Genomic DNA, 27,798 nt, shown 5'->3' on the forward strand with positions numbered 1-27,798 from the left:
AAAATGCAAAGTTTCAGGCATTATGTACAGGACACTGGGTTAATGCAAGAGGATCTGAGTAAAAAGTGTGTATGAATGGTTGTGCGTATAAATGGTAATGATAAATAGACTACATTTATATAGCGCTTCTCTAGTCTACCTTTCTAGTCTACATTCATACACTGATGGCAGCGGCTTCCATGCAAGGTGCCAACCTGCTCATCGGGAGCAATTATAGCACTTTTCAGGCTTCAGCAGTCTGAGTTAGTCATATCAAGTGGATATCTGACACATTTACAGTCTTTTTATGCATCAAATTCCCTCTTTGTGTTTCCTCGGACAGTGTTTCCCTGTTGAGCTGCAGGTGGAAGTATAGTAACAAAAAGAGGGACTTTGGCACTAAAAAGACTGTAACATTGAAAGATATCTACTTGATTTGACTCATTTGGATGCTGAAGCTTCATATTAGCTTCAGATAAACTTTTAGATACATTTTTGCACATGACTGTGCAAAAACTGTGGATTTTGTCCCCCATCACTTCCATTGTAAGTGCATTATAAAGGGATCTTCTAATGGTCAGTATGAACAGGAGGAATGATTACAGCAAGAAAAACATGTTTCAGTGTTCATTTGGGCTCCTGACTGTTGAAAAAATAGTAGACCCGTCCTTTAAGTAAAGTGTTACTAGCAAATGTTCATAACATATGCCATTACTTTATTAACTATGAGCTACTACCAACCAATATGAAATTTTCAATTAGTACAAAATATCAACTAACAACAAACAAATCCTGATGAATAACACCAGTGAATAATTTCCAAACAAGAGCTGCTTGGTGTTCATGCTGCAGGTCTGTTCAGCCTGTTCAGGTGTGCTAACTGAAGCTGCAAACTCTCACAGTCCTGGAAGTCACCTTGAGCAGCGCGTCAAGGTGACCAAATGCAATCAAGTGATAAAATGTTCTCTTATAAATCAAACTGTTAACAAGTTGAGACTCTTCCCTCTATTAGTTTTTAAAACAAGACTTAATTGCGCAGATTATTCCCCCAAAAGGGTTCAGATTAAGATTGTTTTATAAACCGGGATCTGAAGCGACCTGGATGCATCCTTCAGGTACTTCTTTGCAGCGCGCGCTGCTGTGACGCACGGCCACATCCCGGCAGGTCAGCATGACATTAACGCGCTGCAACACAGACAGGATGAGACCGGATCCGGTGTGCAGAACACACATCCTCTAAATAATTATAACCAGAGCAGAGCTTTTCTCCTAAAAAAAAAAAAAAAAAAAAAAACCTCGTCCTCCTGTGTGTTTGGACTCGGCTGCTTATCTGCTTTCTGTTTGTTCAAGATTTCGTTTGGGCTTAAGAGAAGAGAGAAGTTGGACGCCGGAGAGGAAATATTTCCCAGGAATAACTGTGGATTTTATAGAACAAAAATCTCCAACCTGTTCTGGAGCAGACATTTGCGCTTTAATTAATGGAACATTGATATAAGAAACTATTAGCAAACACTTCATCATTAAGTAAAAGTCTTGTCAAATTTTCTCCCCAGCAGTCCTGCTGCATCTCACACCTCTCCAGCTGTGGAGGAAGCGCAGTTTGTGAAATTACAAAAGAAATGTGAAGACAAAAATTTGCCCTTTTTTTTTGGTCTCTTTGGCGCACTGAGACAGATCTCTGCTCCCGATTCTTGCAGGTCTGATGTGTATGTGGATGTAAGAAAACAAAATCTGCCGTTAGCTTTGGTTACACCTCTCCTAGAGGAAACTCGACCCTCTTACCCGTCACCTCTGCCCGCAAACCGGGGCGCCCGGAGCTGGAGGTGCCGCGGGAGGGAAGCGATGGGACGATCCAAATACTAATGTGATGGGTAAGATTATCAGCTGTTTATATGGAAGTGTCTGTGGTTCCTGCGGCGCACTGGGGAGCAAAGTGGGTGTAACTGTACGAAGTGCCAGAAAACGGTTCTTTGGGTTGTGCAGTGGAATGAGGAGCTGCTGAAAGGCGTTAAATGCACCAAAACATCACCGGCTCCGCATTAAAAAAGGATGCTCAATTGTCATTATGGAGGTTTAAAAAGTTTTATCTTTAATTCAGTCAATCATAGAGTGGTGGTTCTTAATGGAGTGATAGCTAATTAAAATAAAACTCTTGCGATACTTGCAATGTTTCTCTATTTATTCTCTTATACGCACGCAATTCAAGAAGTTGATTCAAATGTTCCGTTTAAACAGAGTAAAGAAATACATGTTTGCCAGCATGCAAAGATAATTTCAGGGCTTAATTGCTGATAGAGAGACTTAATGTATCAATAACAGTCTTGAGTGTGTGTGTGTGTGTGTGTGTGTGTGTGTGTGTGTGTATGAATCCACACCCTAAAACCTGAGTGTAGGAAGCTGCTGGAACTTATTGAACGGACAGAGTGGAGATTTACGCGTATCTGTGTAAATTTGCGTAAAAAAAAATTGCACCATAAACAACTTTTACTCACTAAAAATAAGAAAACAATCAACCCTTTTTAATCAAATATAAGCAAAACACCGTGCACGTACCAATGTCGAGGTTTAGGGAACATAAAAGTGTGATGTTCTTTCCTAGGAATTTATAGTAATGTGCCAAACACACACACACACACACACACACACACAATTTTGACCAGACATAAAGTCTCTAAAATTATAAATTATATTTCCCATCATGAAGTTTTACATGCTGTTTCAAAAGCGTTCTCCACACTGCAACTCTAGTGAAGAAACAGTAAATCCTGCATTTATTTATTGGCATAAAACTAGTCAAAATAAAATATATTTTCTATCTCAAATACACACCATGTGTACATTTTTATATCACAGGATGTAAACTCTCCCGGGTACAAAAAAAAAGTCCCAAACTCCCTCCTAGAAATATTGAGGACATGACATCAGTTTTCTTAATGGTAGCTATGGCCCTGACTCAATGTAGAGTCATATATCTTATTATTTATCCTGTGAGGACATTTGGAGTGACATAGTGTGATGCATTTTGGATCAGAGGTGTCTGAGCTGGAAGGTTTTAACTCACACAAAGCAGCCAGAGCCTAAATCAGCTGCTGTCGTGCTGCATTATATAACCTGCGTGACCGATAAATAAAAACCGTTGGTGAACCACAAAAGCACAACAGCATGCAAACGACCACCAATACAAACAAAACTCAGCTATAATCTTAGAAATATAAGTAGTTTATGATTTATTTTTGTTCTTGTATACGACTTTCCACAGTATTTATAACATTTATAACAAATTCTCTATCTTACCAAGTAATATTTTTGTCAATTATTGCATCATAAGTCTTATTTTCTTACAACATGTGGGAAAATCTGCCAATAAATAATCATTTTTATTCAAAAGCAGCAACCTCCCTTGTTCTGTCTTGTTTCTGTGACTCCTTTCTAGGAATTTCTTATAACTAGTTGATCTTTATTGGAAACAGGTTGAATTAATCTTATTTTACCAGCAGATTCTTTCCTTTATGTTAAGAAAACAAGACTTTTACAACACCAAATACAATTTTTTGCAGTGAAATTGCTTTTATAAAAACTATATATAAAATCTACATGATATTTTTTTTACATCTCTGAGATTTATGTTGGAGACAAAAGGTGGATGAGCAGCTTTACTGACTCTGGATGGACGGATGGATGAATGAATTAGGTCGCTGACCTTTTGAGTGTGTATCCGTCTGTTGATTTGTGTGTGATGCTGGCTGACTGTGTGGGTGTAAATGACTCTTTGGCCCCAGGGATGCTGTTGTCCAGGGCACCGTCGCTATGGAAACTCCATGCATTAGCTTGCTTGATGAGTTGATCCTCCGGGTGCTGATGAGGAGAGCAGCTCAGAGCGATGCTTCAACTCACAAACACAGAATTGAAGTTGATAGAAAGGAAAGTTCCTGACAGGAGGAGTGGCCACTTGCTAAAATAATGAGTCGCTACACGGCCATAAGTATGTGGACACTCGACTCTTTCAGCCATATCTGATTCATCTGTTGCTGTAACAGCCTCCGGTCTTCTATTTTCAGGCCTTTCCATCAGATGTTGGAACCTGGCTGCAGGAATTTTCTCCCATTTAGCCACGAGACTGATGTTGGTGATAAGGTCTCGTTCCAGTTCCTCCCAAAGGTGTTGGATGGGGCTGAGGTCAGGACTGGGACAATAATTTCTTTATGGAACTGACTTTATCATGATGAGACAGGAAAGGATTGGGTTTCTTAGTTATTTGATGAAAACAGCAACACATTAAACTTTATAATAAATGTGCCGTAAAACCAAAACTAGCAGCTAAAACAGGCTGAAAAGTGCTGTAGAGTTGCTGATAATTCTCTGTGGGTTGGCCACTGCAAGCTTCTCATTTAATATTATACATAGTCACTTCATTCATTCAGGTCTTTAATTTGAAGGGCAAGTCTGGTTTTTACTATATATTTCGTATGGTCAACAAATCTCATGTTTGGAGCCAAACTAACAATGAATTGACCAACTTACAAGTGTTGTATGTGTATCCAAAGCCTGATATATCTTGTCCCTCTGTGTCGTAGACCTCCGTTGTTGTCCAAAAACCATTAAAAACCTGTTAATGAGCCCCACAGCTGCACTGGGTGACATGTTCCATCACCCCAAAGATTGCGGTTGGTTTGTTTAGAAATGGCTCCAAAGACTAATAGTCTCCAGAGTAGTTCTGTGTAAGGCAGACGCCACTGAGCATCTACTCTAACTCTACTAGCTTGTTGTACGACATATCACAATGTCTTGACTTTGTACTACATCGTTAATTTCTCAAAGAACTTCAGTACAAACCAGCATCTCAGCAGAATACGAGGAATAATCATCATGTGCACGTCTATGATACAAATACTGTCTAAAGCTTTAAAGGACGAGTTCACCAAGATCACAAAAGATACATTATCCTGCAGACTCCAAGTGGTATCAAACCAAGCAGATGGCTTGGAGGCTAAAATGTATATTTTAAGATATAAATATTAGGACAGGTATTGGAGGAACGTCAGGTGATTTTGGGAACAAAATGCAGCCTTTAATGGTTCCTTGAAGAGATGTTTTTGTCCAACGGTGGAAGATTTCCAGAGAATCTATAGAAGCGATCGACCTGTAACGTCTCCTCAGCAGATCTGTTACCTGCTCAGAGAGCTTTTCCATGTCGAAGCTCTGATCTATTTTTGTGGGGGTTGGACGATGTGTCCGGTGTGACGATACGACACACTCCTGCCGAGTCTCGTCACACCCACGCAAGAAAGGAAAGGAAACAAGATGACGACGGCTTCGCTTCAGTCACAACCCTTCAGTCACATGACTCTCTGCATATCTGCCTGCTCGGTATTTGACTATTCATCAGTGCACAGTTTTTAAATGCTGCTTTGGTTCCTGATTTATTGTATAAAACATGAAGGCAAGCTGGATATTAGCAATTCATAATGTAACATCATGGATGAGTGATTTCACTCTTCAGGAGGATCTTTCTACTGCTTCTAATAGAGCACAATAGTGCAGGAGCCTGCAGGGGGTTAAGCTGTTAAATTTCCATCTGTCGTCACATTAAATGTTGAGGAACATTTGTTGGTGTCCCTGAAGTGTTTTAACTTTTCTTTCCGTTTGCTAATGCACACTTAATTCTGATTTGGGACCAGATTTATTGCATAAAACATGAAGGAAAAGTGAATAATAAAATGCATAATATCTCTCTCGCTTTCACTTATAAACTGACTCGCTACTTGACTTGTCCTCACTGACACAGTGGCAACAAAAAAAGGGAAACTCGAGAAGAAGTACCTCGTGTCACCTTTCCTCTAAATTATTTCTCCATCTGCTGTATAAAAACCATCCCCATCCCAAATGTATCTCTTTCATTGTCTCCTATTTTCCTCTCTGTTTAAAAACTTAACTATTATCTGGGTACTTAAGTGATTGTTTTTAATGCTGATACTTTCATAAAATACCTCATGGCTTTTTCTATTTCTACGTCTTTTTGTTGTCATCGTAGATCTCAAAAAGTCAACAGCAGATTTTTTTAATTTAGTGGTCATGTCCCCTTTGGCCTGAGCTGATTCAATACTGGAGAAGATGTAGAAAATAGCTTTTAACTACTAGATAATGATTGTTTTTTTAACCATAATGCGCAGGAAGACAAACAATAAACCATCAGAAACGGTGCTGGAGGCTGCAGCTCTGAAGCTTTGCGCTCTGCTGACTGTCTTATTGTTTAATTGTCTGGTTGCTTTGGGAGCACTCAGCTGAATGTCTTAAAGTAAAAAATGCAAAATGTTTAATGGAATGCAGTTAGCCTGTGAAATTCTAACCACAAACTTAGAAGCTTAAAAAACATCTGTGAGCCTCAATAAATCAGCTAAATCTGAACACACAGACCAGATACTGATTCTGTTCAATCAATGTGACTTGCATTTTCTGGGGAAATCAATATCTTCTTTGTCCATCACTGATAAACCATAAATCTGCTTAGAAATCATAGAAAAGGAAGTTCCTTACAACTTCAGATCTTGACTCATAACCATAATGTTTGGACATCTGCAGTATCACTTTTTGTGTTTCCACAGTTGTTAAACTATTGTGGATATTACAACATATGACGTACATGGAAAAGACATGTAGTAACTTTGTCAATAAGAAGATCAGGTTTAACCCTCCTGTTGTCCTTGGGTCAATTTTTACCCAGTCTGCCATAATTCATCAACATATTTTCCTCTGATCTCAACTATAGTTAAAATAATTCAGAATTTCTTAGTCAGGATACTGTTTTGAAACCTCTTCAATTTTTTTTTGATGACAGCACATAATGACACCTGTTGTCCTCCCGGGTCAAAAATGACCCGAGGACAACAGGAGGGTTAAGATCCTTGTAAGCAGTCAAACTTGGAAACCATTTACAGTTTCAGTTTTCCTGCTTTTGTTGCTTGAACAAATCGAGAAAACTGTTTTTCCCCGAGTTGACCCTCTCAGGTAGACCTTCTAAATTTCGCTGATCTTACAGGGATCGATCGGCAACCTTTAGACTGTAACCCCAACAATCGCAATAACCTTAAAGGAACAAAACATGTGTCTTATTATTGTTGTAATGGTTCTGAATGTTGTAGTTACTGTCCTCACATGAAGAACAGCAGCATTTGTAATTTGTTCAAATGACTGAAATGACCTGTTGACCTGACTCAAAGGAGGGATTAGTGTGATTTTTCTAGAGTTGTTTTCATTGAGCTGTAGGGGGGGGGGGGCAGGAAGACCGCTGTTTGTTTGCTGTTTTCTTCCAACACTCAATGTTGCTTTCTTTCAATCATAACCTCAATCATTCTCTGTCTATAGCTAACCAAACCTTAACCTTAAAGGAGTAATCCGCCGATTTAGCATTGCAATCCTATAACGTTGTCAGACTCATGCTGGACAATTTAAAAAACATCAAGATCAATGAACCAGAGATATCGTCTTTTTGATTGCAGACATTTTTCTTTATTGTCAAAATTTGGCACCAGCATTACCCACAATGCAGCGCAACTGTACAAATTCAGGTGTGTTACGCTAGTAGCAGCTAATGTAGCCTGGAGCTGTTAGCCTCCAGCAGAGATGAGGATCTACAGCTAACTCCTCACCCCCAGATTTTTTTCAGTTTCAAAGTTGTAGTCTTCAGTCCCAACTAGGGGTGTGTCCGAATACAAATACTTTATTCAGCAAAGCACAAACAGTGTTTTTTTTTTTTTTTTTACAAATATTTATTTCATACAAATGTTTTAAAAATTAATTTGTTTTTGGGAAGAAAAAAACCCATGTCAAATACTAGCTTCGCTGTGACGTCTATCAGCAGGTCTCAACGAGTCACATCCACCTGCTACATGACACACATTTCCTAATTTGGACATCAGTCCCAGAGTTGGGGGTGTTCCCCAGAGATGAAGCTTAGCTACTGACATACGCGACGTGCTCCCTTCTCCTTTCTACAAAGTTAGGTTGTAAAAAATAGGCAATAAATGAAAAGTGCAAAGCAATAATCACCTTTGAAGTTCTTCTACATGTTACATGCTGTGCTGTCTCTGTGTTATGGGTGTATAAATAGGTATAGGTCTGTCTGCAATGAGGCGATGAGTAAGGTTTTAGCTCAGTAGTCAATTAAAAGCGTGATTAAAAACAAAAACAGGTTTTTAAGCTTCTTTCCACTTTTATTCAAATACAAATACAAATAATTTTGCTGCCTCAACAAATACAGATACAAATACTAGTCCCAACCGACGCTGACTCAAGTGACAAATTTATCAGATTTCACACAGCTCCTTCTGAAGACACTTTATACAACTTTTTACACATAGAACACCTGGAAACATACGCTGAGGTGGAAGATCGGAGGAGTTCCTCTTTAAAAGAGACGGCAGATCAGAAAAGTAATATATGAATCATGTTTGGTTTTGGAAGGCACTCAAGTAGACGAGGTTTAGTTTGGATGACTTGTTGACTCACCAAGTTCATGTCCGAGAAGTCCAACAGGTCAAGAGACACAATCGGACAGATTGGAAACAAATTTCCATGTTAGATGAACTCATTTGGAAGAGAAAAGTATAAGTCAAACTGGAAAATTACCACCCAAACTGTGAGGCATTATTAAAGACATTTCAGGTGCGCTCACTCTCTGTTTCACCTCCAAACAAAGAGCTTTATCTTCTGGATAAACTTTTGGTTTGTTTAAAGTCTGTCTGCTCGTCTGACTTTGCTTATTAGTCATGTCACGTGTTCTCAGATCTCGGCTATTAACTCATGATCTTTGTTAATATTGACAGAAATATTTAAATACAGCCAAAGCTACAAAAATCAGAAATGAAAAGAGTAAGAAAATAATTAGATTGATAGACATTGTTGGGGTACGCAGCCTTAAAGAGCAGCCTGGAAGCCTCAGTTCAGGGTAAAATCTAGAGATCAGTAACGATGTGTTTCCTGCTGCTGACATCCATGTGGTCATTACTGAGAGCGGCATCAGTCAGATTTATCATCATCACAATCAGAGTGACAGGAAGTGTGTGTGTGTGTGTGCTTGTCTTAATTTATTTTTTTGTCTCGGGCCTTTAGTTTACTGCCAAATATGTGAGCTGGCTGAGTCTTTAAAAGATGAAAGATAAAAATCGATCAGCAATATTTTCAGTAATGGCTGCTGGCAAAAGAAAACCCGTTAACATTTTGGAGCTGCACACTCAAGTCGTAAAATTTTACAGCAACATCATTATTTCTCTTCTAACCTCCTCTGCTTCTTCATTCCCTCTCTCACCCTTTCACTTTCTTTTTAAATCTTGAGCCAATTCTCCTTTATCTCTTTGTTGTCTTCATCTCTTTCTCTTCTCTCTCTTCCTTCTCCCACTACTCTTCCTCTGTATTATCTTTTCACCTCTTCTCTCTATTGCTTCTTATCTTTCATGTCTTCTTCCCCCCTCCCCTCCCTTGTTTCTTTTCTCCCTTTCCTTTCTTTTATCCTCCATTTTTCTCCTCTTCTGCTGTCATTTTCCTCCTCCTCTTCCTCCTCCTCCTCTTCCTCCGCAGGCTGTTGATGGAGAGGATTTCGAATGTCAGCCGGGACAGTGGTCATCGCAGGTGGAATTCTGGCTACAGTCATCTTACTGACCATCGTCGCTGTACTGTGTTTATGTAGGTTGCAGGTATGATTTTTTTTCACTATTTTACACATTTAGTGAAAAAAACAAGATAAGTTTAACTGATTTTCATTCATAAATGAGAACAGTGACTTCTAATATTTACTGGATCTGAACAAGTTGGACCTGGACTGAAAAACAACAGGATAGGTTGAAATGTCAGTCGCCCAAAAACAACCTTTAGTTATGTTAAAGTGACAGATGCCATCTAGCAGCCGTAGTAATTATGACCCTGAGCAGTGGTGCAGTTCAGATGACGTACTGTATATATATGTGGAAACATTTCCTCATTCAGAGGAGGAGTAGGGGTTGACGGGGGCATTAACCCAACAGTGGACCACAGGAGACCGCTGTCCGTTTCCTGTTTCCCACCGTGAGTCGGGACAGTATTTTAAAAAGCGTAACTACGATCGTCCCCTAACCTTAACCCCGTGGTTATTATTGTAGCCACTGTGATGGAAATCTTTAGAGCCGGGTAATTCAGAAATACCAGGAGACCTCAGATGTCTTGAGCAAAAAAAAAAAGGATTTAATGAATGACACTTAAACAATTAAGTAGACATTTGGGATACAGCACGGAGTTGATACTGTGAAATGTTACCCAAAGTCTGAGGGCAAAGATGTGAGCAACGGCTAGTTAAAGTCCAGATAAGGATTTGTTTACCAGACAGATTTGGCTTGAGTCATAACATAATCAGAGACCTCGCTATAAGATTGTTTACTTCAGCGCCGGTTCTCATGAGAACGACCATGAGGAGAGCTCAGCCTGACCAAAGAGAGGCCAGCTGGCTCTCTCTCTCTCCGTCTGCTGGGTCTAACAAGTCCTATATGAAGAGAAGAATATGATATATGGAAACTCCTTCACAGTTATGACAGTGAAGGTGGCCTAACCGTAAGGAAGTAGTAACTTTAACCCACAACATGTGTTTCTCTAACCTGAACAAAGTGATCATTTAAACCATTTAAACCATGATCTTTACCTAAACCTGACCAGACCTTAAACACAGCGTTGTCACATCATGAAACATCATTATTTAACAGTGATGTGTGACGGTTTTGGAAAACTCAGACAGATGTGGGCGCCAGATTAGAAAACACACATTTGGCCATTTAATTTGGAGAAGTTGTTGGTCTGAACACAACAATCGTACTCGCAGATTAATTCTAGAGCGGTTTGTTTGTGGTGGGAACGTGATCCGAACTCGATCTGACCAACTACAAGGCTGCGAGTTTGAGCTAAATGGCTTCCATAGCCAAGTGCGCTTTGCATGCCGGGATGTGAGAGAAATGAACTGGACAGTTGAAGCAGCCTCAGGATAGAAGCTTCTTCCTATGTTTACGTTCTCGTTCCCACCTCAGATACACAAAAACACGAAATCGTCTTTAGTTTACAAAAAACTCCACAGGATGCTTTTGCTCAAAAAGATACATCCTAAATTTTGAACCTTGAGTCCTTTCATCCTGTGTTTGGTTTTCTAGTATTACTGCTGTAAGAGGGAGGAGTCTGAGAAGGGGGAAGAGGAGGAACCAGAGCTCGCCACCATGTCGCCGTCCCGCCCCCTGGCTCTGTCAGCTCCTCCGACGCCCCCGACGCCGGAGCTCTACAGCGACGAGCCCGAGGCCTACCCGCCCACCTTCCTCACCGAGGCCAACGGGCCCGCCAGCTTCTCACCCGACCCCCCGCCTCGCAGGTGCCAGCGCTCTCACACCTTCTGCCCGACGTGCGCCCGCTGCTCGCTGCCCTTCTACCTGCAGCACCCGGAGAGGCTGTGCAACGGCGGCCGCAGGATCAGCTACAGGACTGTGCAGCAGCAGGACCTGGAACTGCCCATGGACCTGGCCAGCTTCTACCAGAAGCTCAACCTCATCCGCTCCGTCACCATGAGGGAGGTGGTCACCCACAGCGTCAGCACCGACGTGTAGGAGGCAGGCGGGGTGGAGGTGGCGCCGCCCTGCTGGCCTGGAGGAGAGATTGATTTATACGAACTGCTCTGACTCGTCTGCAAACACGCTAAATTAATCTGAGTATTGTGCTGTGTGTGCAGCGTTAATATGCTGTAGAGATACACAATAACACTGAGGGCTTTTAATTAATGTAACACCGCCGGGCAGCCATGTTGGAGGTCTGCAGTCCAGGAGCGACTGCAAACACCTGAATGCATTTCTGAAGACTTGAACGGACTAAATTTTGTCGGATTTAAAACGGACTGAAAACTGATCATGTTGTCACATTACGTCCAACTGATTTTATGTATAGATAATTATCTTGTTAGCTAATAAGCTAATTAGGTAGCAATAGGGCTGTCCCTTTTTATTCAAAACAGTCCGTTAGTTTGCTAGTTTGACCCGAAACCATCTGAGAAGCAATCAGTGTAATCAATTTGGATTCAACAACCGTGCGGCTAAAGGTGATTTGCGTCTTTTTAAAAATGTAACTGCCTCACAGCTACAAATATGAAGTCAGCTGTTAGCTTGTCACGTAGTGAGGCAGCGCATGGAACAACTTGAAGGATTCATCTATGTGTGCGAATTACGTGTTAAAATATCTGTATGAAAAGTGTGAACAAGCCAAATTCAGGGTTTGTTTTTGGCAGTTGAATGCGCCACACAAGATGCAGATGTGGGGGTTAAAATCCTAAATCACCTGACGTTTAGGTGACTCCAGTCCAGTGCAAACAGGATGTTTGCCAAATGAGGCTCGTTAGTCTGCTGATATTCTTTATTTTTATTGTCAACAAATCCCCTGAAAACACCAAAACCAACAAAGAACTGATCTACTAACAAGTTTAGTGCGTATTCAGAGTCTGATATATCTGATCCCTCTGACCTCTGCTGTCGTCCAAAAACTATTAAAAACACATCAGTAACATGTTCCTTCGTCACCACGAACACACACACACACACTGTAGTTTATCTTGACTCAACGCCACACACACCGTCCTGCTGCCAGAACTACTCACTAGAGCACTGAATGTGGATTCATCCGCTGCTGAAAACAGTCCCCAACAAACACAACACGTCTACAGTGACCGGCTGTTGAGCCTTTTTAAAGAGTAGAGAAGTCAGAAAGTATCGAGAGACGGATTACACATTGTTGGTTTTGATATTTTCTTGGATTTGACGGCTTTAAGAAAAATATAGAGTATCAGCAGCGTTATCCTTTAAGCTCCAAATCAATGGAATCAAACAGTAAATCAAAAGGGTTTGTTTATATCCCAATTTCAGAAATTCATTATTTGTGCACAACCGAATCTCCAACAGACTAATATTCTGTTGCAGTACTGAATATACAGTATATATATGTGTGTGTGTATTCTTACACTATGCTTACTTTAAAAAAAAACCAAACATGTGGACATTCACACAGACAAAATGTTTTTTTATGTTTGTTAATGTAGCAGCAACTGTACAGAGTGTCCAACTCACAGTGTTATTCCTTCACTTAACACGAGAGCCAGATATGATCTTTAAATATCCCTTTTTTATAGTTTATTTAGGTTGAAGTTCCTGTTGACTCCTGGTGAACCTGCACAGGTGTTTCCACTTGTTCTGTCTGATTATATAACTCTTCCTCAACCAGACTAACCGGAAGGCTTTTAGTGATAGAAATCAGTACAGATCCTTTTAGCTTTTAATAGTTTTTCTTTGATATCAATAATTCAGTTGTACGCAGGTGTCGTGGTTAAAAAAAAACAAACTTTGAGAGCTAAAATTCGGACAAGCTGATTACATTTAAAAGAATAAAATTACCAAAACATTCACATAAATGTCAAGTGTATGAATTGATATTGTGTGCTTACATATTAGTTTGTTTTCCCTCAAACACATATCAAGACTTTTAATTATTAAATTGTTGAAATTGAGTTGAAAATTGAATATTTGGTGATAATTTATGGTATTGAAACTGCTTCAAAAATGAAAATTTGTTGACACCAAAATTACTCAATAAATCACATCCAATCACCTGATAATGATTCTTCATATGATTAATGAAATATCATTCAGAAATTCAGTTCTTCAGCTCAAGAATCCAACTTTAATTAATGACCAGTAAACTATAAAAGTATCTTATACAGATGATTGATATCAAGAATTAAACTAATTTTGTTCCTTGACATTAAAAATGCATAAAAGCTCAAATCGAGGTAATAATGGGGCTTCTTTCTGACCCGTGTTTGTGTTCACTGGTGAAGGTTTGTCAGCACTGGTTCGTTTGTGTATTTAATGATGATTCAGACAGTGGAGTCGGTATGTGAGCGTTTCAGTGTGTGAATTCATGTTTGTTTATGGAGTGACGCAGTGCAGGAAACATTTTATAGCAAACTCTTTCACATCGAGGACCCTTAAACTGACACCGACCCCCCATCTGATAAGATTTAGTCCCAGTGTCACCATCTGATTTTTGCTTTTAGATGTTTTATTACAGAAAGTGAAACCCATGACCAAAATAGTCACATATTCTGTCATTGTGTTACTTACAGATGGAGTTATAGTGAAAATAAATGATTCTACTTTTTGCTGGGGGCCCCTGGAGCCCCGGCAAGGACCCCTGAGGGTCCCCGGACCCCACTTTGAGAACCACTGAAGCATTCAACGATCCAATGACTGTGACATTTAAAGAGAGTTTGGCTCCAACATGAGAAAAAAAAACTGACATGCACATTTTGTTAATCTTAATGATAGTTCAGTAGATGAGTGTTTGATATATTTTACTTCACATCTGAAAAACTGCTCAACTTCAGGAGTTGCAGCACGTCCGCCCTGTTTTTCCTTCGTCCTGAGATGAACATAAACTGTTAAATAAAACTCTGCTCCTCTACTCGATGATAATATGTATGATAAAATAGTTCTGCGCTAAGCAAAAAGGACATAAGCTCTGTTAATTGTCGTAAGTGTTTGTTTTCTCGTCTCTGTGTGTTTTTCATGAAAGTGTGTTAAACCTCAGGCAGCAACACATTGTGATGATCTAACACTGATCACGAGTGGATCAGACGGATGAAACAGTGCAGAACCTGCAAAGCTCTAAAACACCTTTTTATAAGGATGAATGCATGTTTGTTAGTTTTGGGTTCAATAAAGAAACATTTTCAAATTGACAATCATGCAAATGACTGAAAATGCAGATGTACAACATTACTGTGCTCAACAGTATGTGGTGCAGGTTAATCCGTTTCTCCAGATGAGGATGGTAAATACTTAATATTTCAGTTTTTAGCTGCTTTTAACATAATTGAGGCCAGTCAAGTTATGAGCTCTGCTATATTATACAGCAGAGATTACAGATGAAATGTTGGAGAAATTACAAGAGAACATTATTGGATAAGAGGGAAATAGTTACGTGTACATGTGATCTGCCATCTTGGAAAACTTTTCATGGGAGCTGTAGTTTTTGGAACAAGTAGCGACAACAACTCTGGCTCTTTAGCTGCTAAATGCTCCACTATGTTCACCAGCTAGTCTACAGCTAACTGTGTCTGTTTGCTGTTTGGTGCTGAGCAGGTAGTGTACAGCTTTTTCTCTGAAAACGATGCTTTGAGAGCTCTGAGAGTGAACCAGAACAGTAAAATTGCAGCCGGACAGATGAACAATGAGCTGAAACTCACTATAAAGCTGCAGAGTCTCTGATAATTCTCTGCAGTGCGTAATTCTCAATACGAGTCACACACAACACTATTATGAATGATATCTATTATGGCCGCTTTAAGATCAGAAAGTAACATCCATGTTATTGTGCCCAGACCTGGTTACCCACAATCCTCTGCTCTCAATATTTCCAGGTTTAGTTGTCCTTGAACAGTTTCTCTGTAGTATAAACACTGTACAACACAGATGATTGTCCAGAGTTTTCCCACACAGGAGGAATTTAAATATTATTTTGCAAGTGAATTACTCTTCTTCTTCTTCCCAACTTTAAATACACTGAAGACGGCAAATGTTATGTTTATGTTTATTGTTGTTGTTGGTAGTTAATTTTCATCCACTTAAGTGGTCACCGTACAGTATCTCCAGTGTTTGTGATTCGCATGGGAATGTTTATGCTTTTTATATCTACTGCGCTTGTGCTGCAACATCACGTTTTTCTGGTTTTGTTTACTTCTTCAGTCTCCTAAAGCCTCTACACACATAAAAAACTACACAAAGTCTACACACACATCAACTGCTGATCACTGGCATTAGTCAAGATGATTAGATATTTACCCTGAACCTCGCCTCCCAGGCAGTGATTCCTGCCCCGCACACGATTCACTAATCAAATGTTTTAGGTTATAGACGTATAGATGGAGGTTTGTCTCACAGTCGTGGTTGGGGATAAAGTTTGCAGAGGAAGGACATCCTGTGAATGTCAGCTCAGTGAAAAGAAGTCGATCAATAAAGCAATCAGACGTGAATCATTACGGGGTGTTTTGGAGCTTTGAGCTGCAGGTTTTTACACTTTATTTCATTCCTGAGGAAGAATGAACCATTATTTTAATGAGTGTTTACTGACATGAAGTCTTCAGTCTCATCTGTTTCTTCTCTGCTTCAGTAGTTGATGTGTTTCTGTTATCTTTGCAGTTCAGCAGATCTGAGGTTTTGACTCTCTCACACTGACCAGCAGGGGGCGTCAGCTGCTGCTGCTGCTGCTGCTCAAACCAACATCTACTGTAGTTGCTCGGTGTTTGAAAAAAGTGAGTTCATTTACAGTGTTAATAAAAATGATGCAAAAACTTGTTTGGTGTCTTTTGTGTGTTTTGCCTTCAGGGAGAAAAAAAACCAGCAGAACAGAGAGTTGATTCTGAACTGGTTTTACTCTCATTAAATCAGACAAGTTGATCTGTTTATATCAAAAGCAGCAGCAGGGAGGAGAAGAAGAAGAAGTGAACACGTTTTCTCTGCATTCATAGCTGTGATGCATCATCTGCTGCAATGATCTCAACGTATGCAGCAACACAACCTGCAACATCACAGCAAACAAAACTGACGGGCTTGAGACTAAACTACAATTTCACCTCAGCAGAAATTAGAAAGAAAGAAGAAGGATAAAACTGGTGGTTTCATATTTTTTATTGTGCACAATTTTAATAAAAAGACCAACAATGTATTAGTCAGTGGTTTTCAGCTCTAAGCTCACTGGGTCCAACAGAAGATCTTTAAAAACAGCTCACAAATATATAGATTAATTTTTTAAAAGGCTCACTCGTTTCCTAAAACAGCTGAGAACTGTAGTTTTTAGCAAATGTTACTCAAACAGGACGAAGTAGTCCATTTATAGGGGATTATTTTCAGTGGCGGATGAATCCACATTCAATGTTCTGGTGAGTATTTCTGGCAGCAGGCTGGTGTGTTTGGGATCAAGTCAAAGTAAACTACAGTGTGTGTGTTCATAGTAATGAAGGATTATGTCACCCAGGGCAGCGGTGTGACTCACTGACGTGTTTTTTAATAGTTTTAAGACAACAACGGAGGTCTATGACACAGAGGAATAAGATCTTGTTAGTAGATCAGTTCATTGTTGGTTTTGGTCTTTTCATGAGATTTGTTGATAAGGAGAGAGATAAGTTTGAACTATCACCAGACTTCTGCCACGTTCACACCACGTTAGATGGATGGAAAGTTTCCCATCATCCGACCACTCAGGAAGGTTGTATGAGCCTTTAAATACTGTGTTATATTGCATTATATCCATTACATTCAGGTTTAATTTTGTAAAAGATGGACCCAGTTTTCCAGTCATCATTAGGACTTGAAGGTTGGCGTGAACACCATTTACACATCAGAATCATTCATGTCATAATTATATGACATGAATGTGGCATTATCCTTTAAAATGTTGCTATTTCAAAAAGGTCGATCCCTCAACCAGTTTGGAAAGCTTTACACTCTCTCTTCTTTTTCTTCAGCAGCTACAGTCAAAAACATTCTTTTGGGGATTTCTCGCCTTTTGTTAGACAGTGTTTGGTCAAAAGATGACAGGAGATGAAGGGGGGGAGACATGTGGGGGGATATATTAGAGGGATCAAAAGATGATTCAAGTGTGACACACCTGTCACACATTCAGGTGTACAGAGACACCTGAAACACTGGATACTTTAACTTCTTCAGGCAAAATCTTTCAAATAAAACAATCTGAGCAGGTTTTTTGGTTCCTCACAACTCATGTCAACTGTGATGAAGGGTCACAAGTAGATACTGCTTTCTTTTAGGAAGTTATGAACCAAAAAGGTCAGGAACCAGAGTACTAAAGTAGAGCTGCAACTAACCAGCTCGTCCTCACAAGAAAAACAAGGGTATAGGTCTAAAATTCAGGTTTATACCATCTAGTGGTTATGATAATTATGTCCTGGAGAAGTGAAGTTAAGGGGACGTCAGGAGGCAAAAAGTGGCCTTTTCACTAGTGTTCACATGGTTCGGGTGTCCAAACCAGGATCTTTTTCCAACCCTAACCAAGTGGTAAACCTGACCAGACCTCAACCACAGCATTGTCACAACATAGATCATCATTATATTGTAACACGGTCCTGTGGGTCGTTGTTCTGGTCCCCATCCGTCCTCTAGAAGGCGCTGAAAACACTCATATAGGTCGTTTTGAGAGTCTTTGGAAATAAACCCATTCTGTCGCTCTGATATGAGGATGTGTTGAACTCATAATTATAATCTGCCAATTATTTTCTTGATTAATCGATTAGTTGTTGAGCCTAAAGTGATGTTCAACTAACAGTCTAAAACCTGAAGATATTCAATTATGTATGTATGTATAAAAAACAGAAAATCATCACATTTGAGCAGCTGGAAGCAGAGCATGGTTGGCATTTTTGCTTGAAACAAATGATCAATCATCAAAACACAGATTTTCTTAATGATTAATCGACTAATTGTTGCAGCTCTGGAGTGGTACCTTACTATATGACCATAAATTGCGGATTCATAAAAAAACAACAGAGGCAAATCTGTTCATCTGAACTGTTATTTAATTGAAATACAAGTCAGTACCATTAGGATTTCAGTTTATTATCAACAGTACACAATCTCCATACTTACTTTTTGTACAAAGAGGTATCAGTTATATAAAACACAGTACACAATAGTTAAAAATGAGACATACAGGTACACGTCTGAATACATTTCAGCCATACTTCAAGTGTCAGGAATCTTTCTGTCTGTGTTTGGAATAACTCCTTTCCTCCTCTGTCACACACAGACCAAAACTGGCATCAGTTGACCCGATGAATAACCATCGGCTGGCATCAGGAGCATCACGATAAATGAAAATGTGCTATGACTAATAAATATGCTTCCATATCCTGCAGGCGTGCCGGCACGGCGCCAAACGGCAGGGGGGGATGGAATGGAAATATAAACATTTTGGGCCATGCCAGACACCAAACTGAAACACAATTAAATAATATTTCATAAACAGTATCTGTATTAAATATTCTAGTCATGCAGTATATTCAGTTGAGAAATAATTTAATAGATCTTTTCATTGCAGCGATGAACACTACAAGAGCAAGCTGCTAACTGGTGATGGAAGTCTGTAAAAAAAAACCATTTAAACTGTTGACTCCACTTTACAACTCCATATGTTGTTAGAGGAACTGAAACTCCCAACTGATAAATAATCAATAATAGATGATAACAACAGGGTTTATGGTTGAGATATAATGTTAATCAGAAGTTAAAGATGTTATTTTGTATGATGGTTTGATGGAAGGAGTGAGGGGGGGGAGGGGCAGCTGTGAGATCATTTTTGGAGATGAAAAGGTTTCTTGGGACAAAAAAACAAACATTTTCCCTTTTTTTAAATGTCTTCTGCTGGACTTTTTGGTGATATATATTGGGGTTTTTTAAAATATTCCTCTGAATGTGACTGAACTGATGAGGTGGCATCACGTCAGTCTCAGAGGTCTCGAGGTGGAAGGTTGCTGCAGGTGTTTTTTAAGTTTTTCTGAAGGCCCCTTTACAATGTGCCATAACAGTGATGACGTGCAGGTTCACAGGTGAAATGGCTCCAAAAAAAATCTTGGAGAAAATGATGACAAAACGTGCAAGTACAGACACGTCATCTGCAAAAAAAAACTTGCTGCATTTTGTTGTAGCTTTGTTCATAGTGACATATACACTGTACACAGCAGTACAGTAACTACGTCTAATATATCTATGGGTGCTTAAAATATAGCGGCAGCAAGTTTAGTGGTTGGTTTATAGCGTCGGTCAGATTTTGAGAATTTAGTCTGAAATCTCTGACTTGTTTCTGACTTGTGAGATCTACAAGCACTGTTCTGGAGAGACGACCAAAGGTTTCAGCATGTTTTCTCTCTTCACTGTTGAACTTTCATGTCAGGATCACACAGTGTACAGGGGCCTAAAAAACACGGATGCAATCAGCTGCATCACACAGCTTTGCCTTGTTTTTCCACACAACAATCCCTACAGACACACACGATCCATCTACACAGGTGTTTTCATTTATTCTGGCCGATAACTGCTCTTCCCAGGACGCGTCGGCGTGTTTGATTGAGTTGCACCTGTTACGAGTTCTCTCTAGTGGCATCTCTCCATGCAGATCGTTTTTTATTTGTCCAGTTTTGAGAGATCTGTCTTTCTGCCTCCAACACACAACACAAAGGAGGTGAATGAAATTTATTTTTTGCTGCTCGCTGCGATGAAAAATTTAAAAGATTCAACATTTCTTTGCAGAAACAGTGTCCCTGTTACTGTAAATAAAGAGTTTTCACAGGGACGACGCCAACTTCAACCTGAGCAGACGTCTAATTAACCAGAATAACTGAAAACATCCGTGTGGCTTTGAGGGCAAAATATCTGTTGAAAATAACAAAGTGTGGCTGCGACTAAACGGAGTTGTGATGCATCACCGTTAATGGAGAATATGTTGATCTACACACTTGGACTGTGTGTCATTTTAGTGTCATTTAAGGACAGCGGACAGAAAGTGACCAATCAAAACTTCGAGTGGGAGATTTTTACCTCGGAGAATTTGCTTTTCGCTCACCTCTTTCTCTATTTATTCCAAATAAACCAGAAACATTACTGGAAAATAAAAGAAATTTCAAATGAAAAACAGTAACAAACATGTTATTAATTTTATAAGTGAGTGTTGTGAGTTGCTTCTGTCTGATATCAGGAGAACCAGATTGAATTATACATCATTTCTACTAATCCAACTTCAAATGAACCCTCATAAATCCAGGTTATTGGAGGACTTTGTGTAACTGTTCCAACTCTTGACTTTCAGCTTCCTCTCGTGATTCACAGTAACTGCAGTACCACATACCCATTAGTTTCCTCATGCTGGAGCGAGAGTCGGGGGGGGGGCGGCGGGGGGTGGGGGGTGGAGAGAGGCTGCGTTGTCCTGGACTAGGAGCTGGGAGGTCGTACGGCGCGGCAGGAGTGGCAGCAGGCCTTGCTGTAGTACCAGTGGCTGCACAGGTTGACCTTCAGCGCCAGCAAGCAGTTGGTGGAGGGACGATCCTGACAGCTCTCATCTGGGACAAAGTCACAGTCAAAGTCAGTCATGGTGGGACTTCATAACACAATAACAGAAAGAAAAAATTTTTCCCATTTTTATATATCGTCCTGGGATAATATAAACCCAGCCGATGTTAACCAGGCCTCACACATACTGGGATAACATTCCCAGTAACATTGATTTGGTCTTTTTTTTAACCTTTATTTATTCAGGGGAGTTTCTCAGAGACACAGTTACACATTCATACCTGGAAGCTGCCCAGTACAACCACAGTCTGATCTGCCGGCCACTGGGCAGCTCCACTGGAGCAGTTGGGATTAACCCTCCTGTTGTCCTCGGGTCAAATTTGACCCGTTTTTATATCAGAAATATGGATTTCTGTCATTTAATTGCGTGAAAATCACATGGATGGTTCCATACCACAAACTTTGCAAGTAAAAGTGATGATCGCTACTTTCATTGAATTTTGGGTGTTTTATTAAAATTTGTAGGATCTGTTTGACAAAAGTTGCATGGTCGACGGGAAGACAACGTCAGAGTTAAGGGCACCTCCGTAGTGGTAATGAGGGAGGGACATGCAAGTCTAAGAGATACCTGGATGTCTAGATTAAAGCCCAGCTAGTTCTAGACAGCAGACTTCTAGTTTACATTTATCTGTTGTTTTAACTGTATTTCAATGTGAACCAAAAGCCTAAATACACATAGAGGAACAGTCAGGTCGAGTATCTTCCATATCCTGCTCTTTCACTCTTTATCACGATAGCGCACGTTTCTGCAGAAAATACACAAACCTGGCAACTCTGCAGAGATCTTACCATTAACATTACATGGAGTTAAAATGTTATATTGTTTGAGATCTGTAAAAAATATTGGCAGGGACAATCCAGCAACACTTTGCCCCTACCGTCCATACCCAAATCTGTGTCCATGAAAGACAGCAAACACTTGGTCTCTCTTTGTTTTAAATCGAGCTCTGAGAACATCCAGTAGATTGTGGTCAGCTGACCTGAGAGACTTTAAATTACTGTAAGGACACAACAATTCAGAGATGTTCTCATGCACTGATAACTAATAACCAAAATTACTTGTGAATTACTTGTAAAGTGTTTTCTATAAAATTCTTTTTTGTTTAATAACACAACTAAAAGTTCTCAAAAGTTAAATGTTCCCTAAGAACAAATAGCTGTATAAGAACTTGAACCTAAATAAAATGCCGTCTAAAATCAGCAAAATTATTATTCAAATCACCAAACATCTTGCTGCCAGAAATACTCAATAAAGAAGAGCAACAAATGTGGATTCATCCGCTGCTGAAAATAGTCCCCAACAAACACACCGTTTCCTTCTTTTTAACCTTCTGAGTAACATTTGCTAAAATCTCCAGTGTCCAGCTGTTTTAGGAAATTACTGAGCCTATGATATATAGTGAAACTATATATTTGTGAGAAGTAGAATATAATATTCATAAATATGTTTTAATTAGTATATAATCACCTGAAAATAAGACTTGTGTTTTCGTTAGCTTAGAATGAGCCCTTTATATCTACAGAGGGAGCGGCTCCTCTTCCAGCCCACCATGTTGCACCACCATGTTTCTACGGTAGCCCAGAACGGACAAACCAAACACTGGCTCTAGAGACTGGCCTCTCACGTTTCTCACGAGTTTCACGGCCACCGTAGGTTCTCCTGCACACTCGGAAGGGGGGAGGGGTGTTCAGTTTGTTGCAATCTGCAACCTCACCACTAGATGCCACTAAACCCTACACACTGGTCCTTTAAAGATTTACGTTTTCAGCAGGAACCAATGGGCTTGAAGCTGAGAGTAGGGAAGTCTGAAAGTATTGAGAGACAGATTGCTGGTTTTGATTACTTCAATAAGAACAATATAGAGTAAAACCAGCCTTGTCCTATAAATACTGCAGTGAAAACAACAGCTTGTAAGATGTCTGGCTATGTGCTACTATGACTACTGTAACTATTAAGAGTTATATTTTTGTGGCTATAATGATCAATATGAGCTCGACAGGCCGCTTTTGCTCTATGAAATAGTTGCAGGACGTCACTGAATGAGACTCTCTCTTCCTGCCGTGTTACCTGGAGGCTCAGTGGGGCAGGGCTGCAGAGTGCAGGTCTGTTTGGCCACCGGTTTGGTGAGGGGGTCGCAGCCTCGGACCAGCTCCCTGCCCTGGTAACACTTCACGTCCCTCATCCTCACGCCCACACCGCACGTCTTAGTGCACTGAGGACACACAAGGGGCAGAAACACACATCGTTACACATCGATGATCAACCGGAGGCAAAGATATTTTATTCATTTGTCCTACAGAATAAAATAACAAAGAAGTATGAATGCAAACTTAGCAGAGAGAGAGAATAAAACAAGATGGAGGTAGTCCTGACACACTAAACTAAAAGCCAGTCAGGTTTTTACTACATATTGACAGCAGTAAAAAGCTAAATTATCATCTGTATAGCTGCAACGATTAGTCAACTAATCGATCACTCAAAGAAAATGAATCAGCAGCTATATTTTGATAAGCAAATAGTTTCTTGTCAAGCAAAAATGTCAGAACCACCTTTGACTTTGAGGAAATTATAGCAAAACATATAAGAAAACAATCATCAGGTTGATCAATAATGAAAATAATGATTAGTTGCCCTAATCATCTGCAAATAACACTACCCTTCTGTGCAGGCATCTGTGAATATTGTCCATCAGCATGATACTGGACTGAAAGTGATTTTAAGGTTTAAGGTTTATTTGAGTTTTGTTGTGTTATCATTGGACAAACCTCCTCGTAGCTCAAACCTGTGTGGAATTTACCTTTTCCTGACACATTTGCACTTTTTTGTACATTTTTCTGAATCATATCTTGAATGAAAAGATTTAAACAACTTATAGTTTTGCTTTGCTTTTGCTCTGATCTCTCCTCTCTGCTGTATGTAAGAGCAGCAGCTACTGTATGAACAGCAAATCTGAAAAATGAAATATATATTTAGTATATAGAGTATCTCTTGTGTGTTGTTGGAATAGTGTGTCTGAGTCAGAGGTCCAGAGGTCCAGCTTTAGCAGCACCAAACTGTGAATTTCACAGTTTGAATTTACGAGCCGCATTACTTGGATAAAACTGTGTCTGCCGCTGCTGTGACACGAGGCAGTTAAAACCAAATCTACTCAAACTTTATGCATTCCAGTCATGGAAAAAAGGCAAATGTCTTTCAAATGAACAAAAACAACTAACTGTGCTCCAGCAGCTCCAGAGACTCCTACATTATTATGATCCACTCTTGATATCAGGGGCGTGTAAAGGTGAAATGTAAAAGCGTGTTATTACCTCAGACCAGGGTGTCGTGTACCATTTGAAACATGGCCTCTCAAAGCAGGTATTTTCGTCCTCGGGCTTCTCGGCGCCGCCGCATGCCTCGTCATCTAAGATCTGGAACTTTCCGCTGCTGATGCCGACACACAGGACGATCCTCCGCTTCACACCGCGACCGCAGGTGGTGTTACACTACAGACGGGAACTTAAAGTTACTGGGTTCATATCTACATTTGTTCAGTTTTTTCCAGGACAACTCAGGGGACACAAAGCAATTATTACACAAAAAGAAGACAGCATTTCAATCATGGTTCACTCACTCTTTGAAAGTAAAAAACTAAATCAAACAAAAACTGAGAGAGATACATGGAGCATTTTGTCCTTAGCACCAGTTGCTGCATCTAGCTTATTGTGGGTTTTTAGATTCCAACAAGCACTTGAACCAATATGGAAAACTTTCCATAGCAGTAATGAAAATGTTACACAATTGAAAGAAGATGAGGTGTTAAATGGATGGATTATCTTTCTCGAGCAAGTTTCAAGCCTGTAAAAATTTAGATTTTTTATAGTGTAGTGAAATGAAACAAAAAAAGGCTGCCTGGAGAATAGATGCTCCGTTTAAACTTCAGATGTTTTTTAAGACATTTGACTGTAAATCTGGAGCCAAACACTAATATTATCCCCAGTTGTTCTGTGGACAATGAAACAAAAGCATCTGATGATTCACCTGAACTGAATTTGAAAGCAAGACTCACTGAGTTTGTGTTTTAAATCATCATTAAATTTAAGTTGGTCTCATTTATTTACCGTAATATACTTTTTTCAGATATACATCGATGGCTGAAGAGCAAAACCTCCTATCTGAATAATGCACTTTTTTGAGAAAACTAAATTCTTGCAGAATGCTATTTGTTAAGGATACCCAATATATAACACACTGTGTTTGGACTATATCACTATATTATGTGTTAGCAATACCGTAATAACCATACAAAGATACCGTAAACAACACCACATAATATAGTAACATAGTCCAAACACAGTGTGTTATGTATCGGGTATCCTTAACAAATAGCATTCTGCAACAAGTTTTCTCAAAAAAGTGCATTTTTTGATATCATTAATGCTGCAACGTTGAGGAGAACTGTGATCAAAAGGGGGGAATGTAATTTCTCATGTATTTCAAAAACACTACTTAATAATTAATAATAGGGCTGTACTGAACAGTTGTTTCGGTCATTGATTAATCCGTCGATATTTTCATTTTTTGTCTATAAACCGTCAAACAAAAGTAAAATCTGCCCATCAGAGTCTCCCAGGTCTTGATGGTGACGCCTTGAAACGTTTTATTTTGTTGGATTTGTTTGTAGCAGCAAAAGATTTTTACAACAATATAAAATAGAGAAAAACACTAAATCCTCACGTTGGAGAAGCTGGAACCAAAGAATCTATCGATTTTCACAATAGTTGAATAAAAATAACTGTGTGTCGATTAGCTGATCGATTAATGGACTTGATGGAAATCATGAACTCACCCTCTCCCAGTCCTGACTCAGCCAGTGCGGAGTGCAGTCTCTCTCCCCACAGGGGTGGATGGCCAGCGGCTTGTCCTCCGCGGAGCACTGGTTCTCAGGAACCACGCGACCCTCAGGAGCCTTACAGTACACATGACGCACCATCTTCCCCTGGCCGCACGACCCCGAGCACTGCAAACAAGGGTCAAAGGTCAGAATTTTATGATTCATAAGAAGAAGAAGAAAAAAAAAAGCAGGAATCCCCTCATTACTGCCTTCTGCCAGCCAAGTTTTATCACGGAGCTAAAACAGAAACAAAAGGTCAGATCAGCTCACCTCACATCATATTAAATAAAATCAAACATTCAGATGAATTCACAGCACATAACGTCACTTTGTAACATCAACACTGTAACTTATATTTTTTATAATATGAGTTATTGCATGGGGAATTACATTTTACAGAGAATCTCACAGCCGTCCATGTTTCTGCTCCACGGGTTGTAAATTCGACCTCATAGTTTCCAAACTCTGACTTGAACATCAGAATCTACGTTTATCTCAACAACACAATGCGGAGCAGAACTTTTACACACCTGTAGATCGACAGGTGCGTCAGAGAGAAGACAAGTCAGGTGCAGACGACGGCAGAACAAAGATGAACGCCGTCCTCTTCGCTTACAATTAGAGAAGATTTATTGGGAACGTTTATGGTACAAAGACCTTCAGAATAACCTGATGAAGGTCTGTGTACCGAAACGTTGTTCCCAATAAATCTGCTCTCAACAACACAATAAATTCACACTGTAGCACTTATAAAAATGGTTATAAAGTGTTTCACTGTGTTTTGTTTTTTTTTGATAAATCCTATTAATCTCAAAATGATCAGATGGAGGAAAAAATCTAAAGCAGTGGTTCCCAATCTTTTTGGTTTTGACCCCTTAAAATGAAGCAAAGTCTATCTGTGACCCCATGTCACATGTTCCAGCATCTACCAATTAAATACTAGAGGACTTTCTTTTGTTTTATTTGAATATTTTTAGATGCTTGAAGAGATAAAGTAAAGTAATTTGCTGTACATAAAGCAAAAAGTGGAGGAAAGCTGACGTGTCCTGTCATCTCGTGACCCCTTAGATGAATCCAGTGACCCCTTGTGGGGGGAACCCTAGTTTGGGAACCATTAATCTGAGGGAACAATCCAGATACTGTCATTACATACTATGTTTATTGTATTTAGAGAGTAAAGACACACTCACAGGCCCCCACTCGGACACGGTCCAGTGGCGTTCGCAGGGCGGACCGGTGCAGTTTTTGATATTTAGTGGTCTGGTCATCGGGTCACATGGTCTGGTTTCATCAGAGCAGCGGACATCGCGGGTCACCTGGGCTCTGCGGCCACATTTAGCAGGACACTGGAGCGAGAAGAGACACACACAGAGACACACATTCAAACTGCATATGTAGTAAAATATACATATATATATATATACATATATATATATATATATTCATGTAGCATTAATGCAACAGGCAGGTCTGTAATCAGGGAATCACGGTTCTGAAGCACTTTAGGGAAACATTTAGCTTTTGAAAAGACTCAAGACACCTTTCATGTAATCTCCACTTTAAATGTACAAGACACCATCTGATCTGAAGAATCCAGAGATTACAATTAATCCTTTAAATCATAATCCAGATAACTAACTCTGCACTCTAATATAAGCTGTTGTAGTTGTTTTTACTGCGGTTTGTGTTGCTGAACCTCTGAATTAGTTCTTGTTTGATACAGCATATAAATTTTAAAAAAGGTGAAATATTTACAACTTACTTTTGAA

The 27,798-nt window shown here is 39.7% G+C and overlaps 2 protein-coding genes across 2 annotated transcripts in view; one reads left to right on the plus strand and one right to left on the minus strand.

The window, feature by feature from the left end:
- The first annotated feature begins 799 nt into the window (after positions 1-799).
- On the plus strand, positions 800-15,810 carry LOC137169675 (protein FAM163B). The gene is made up of 3 exons (XM_067572985.1): positions 800-1,850; positions 9,553-9,668; positions 11,142-15,810. The coding sequence occupies exons 2-3, from the start codon at positions 9,576-9,578 to the stop codon at positions 11,583-11,585; spliced, it is 537 nt and encodes a 178-aa protein (XP_067429086.1). The 5' UTR covers positions 800-1,850; positions 9,553-9,575; the 3' UTR covers positions 11,586-15,810.
- Positions 15,811-18,590: 2,780 nt separating this feature from the next.
- adamtsl2 (ADAMTS-like 2) overlaps positions 18,591-27,798 on the minus strand; it is a 48,232-nt gene continuing 39,024 nt past the window's right edge. Inside the window, exons 15-19 of the mRNA XM_067572998.1 lie at positions 27,220-27,375; positions 25,985-26,155; positions 24,465-24,641; positions 23,224-23,368; positions 18,591-21,145 (exon numbers count right to left, since the gene is read on the minus strand). Coding sequence (XP_067429099.1) covers positions 21,018-21,145; positions 23,224-23,368; positions 24,465-24,641; positions 25,985-26,155; positions 27,220-27,375 — 777 coding nt within the window. The 3' untranslated portion in view covers positions 18,591-21,017. The remainder of the gene's footprint in view (positions 21,146-23,223; positions 23,369-24,464; positions 24,642-25,984; positions 26,156-27,219; positions 27,376-27,798) is intronic.

This window comes from Thunnus thynnus, chromosome 2, assembly GCF_963924715.1.
Source record: "Thunnus thynnus chromosome 2, fThuThy2.1, whole genome shotgun sequence".
In the NCBI taxonomy this organism is placed as follows: Eukaryota; Metazoa; Chordata; class Actinopteri; order Scombriformes; family Scombridae; genus Thunnus; species Thunnus thynnus.

Excerpts from the sequence above, each read along its gene's own strand:
- LOC137169675 (XM_067572985.1), top strand. The coding sequence starts at position 9,576 with ATGTCAGCCGGGACAGTGGTCATCGCAGGTGGAATTCTGGCTACAGTC. Across the intron at positions 9,669-11,141 it reads TGTGTTTATGTAGGTTGCAG|TATTACTGCTGTAAGAGGGA; the intron begins GTATGATTTTTT and ends TTGGTTTTCTAG.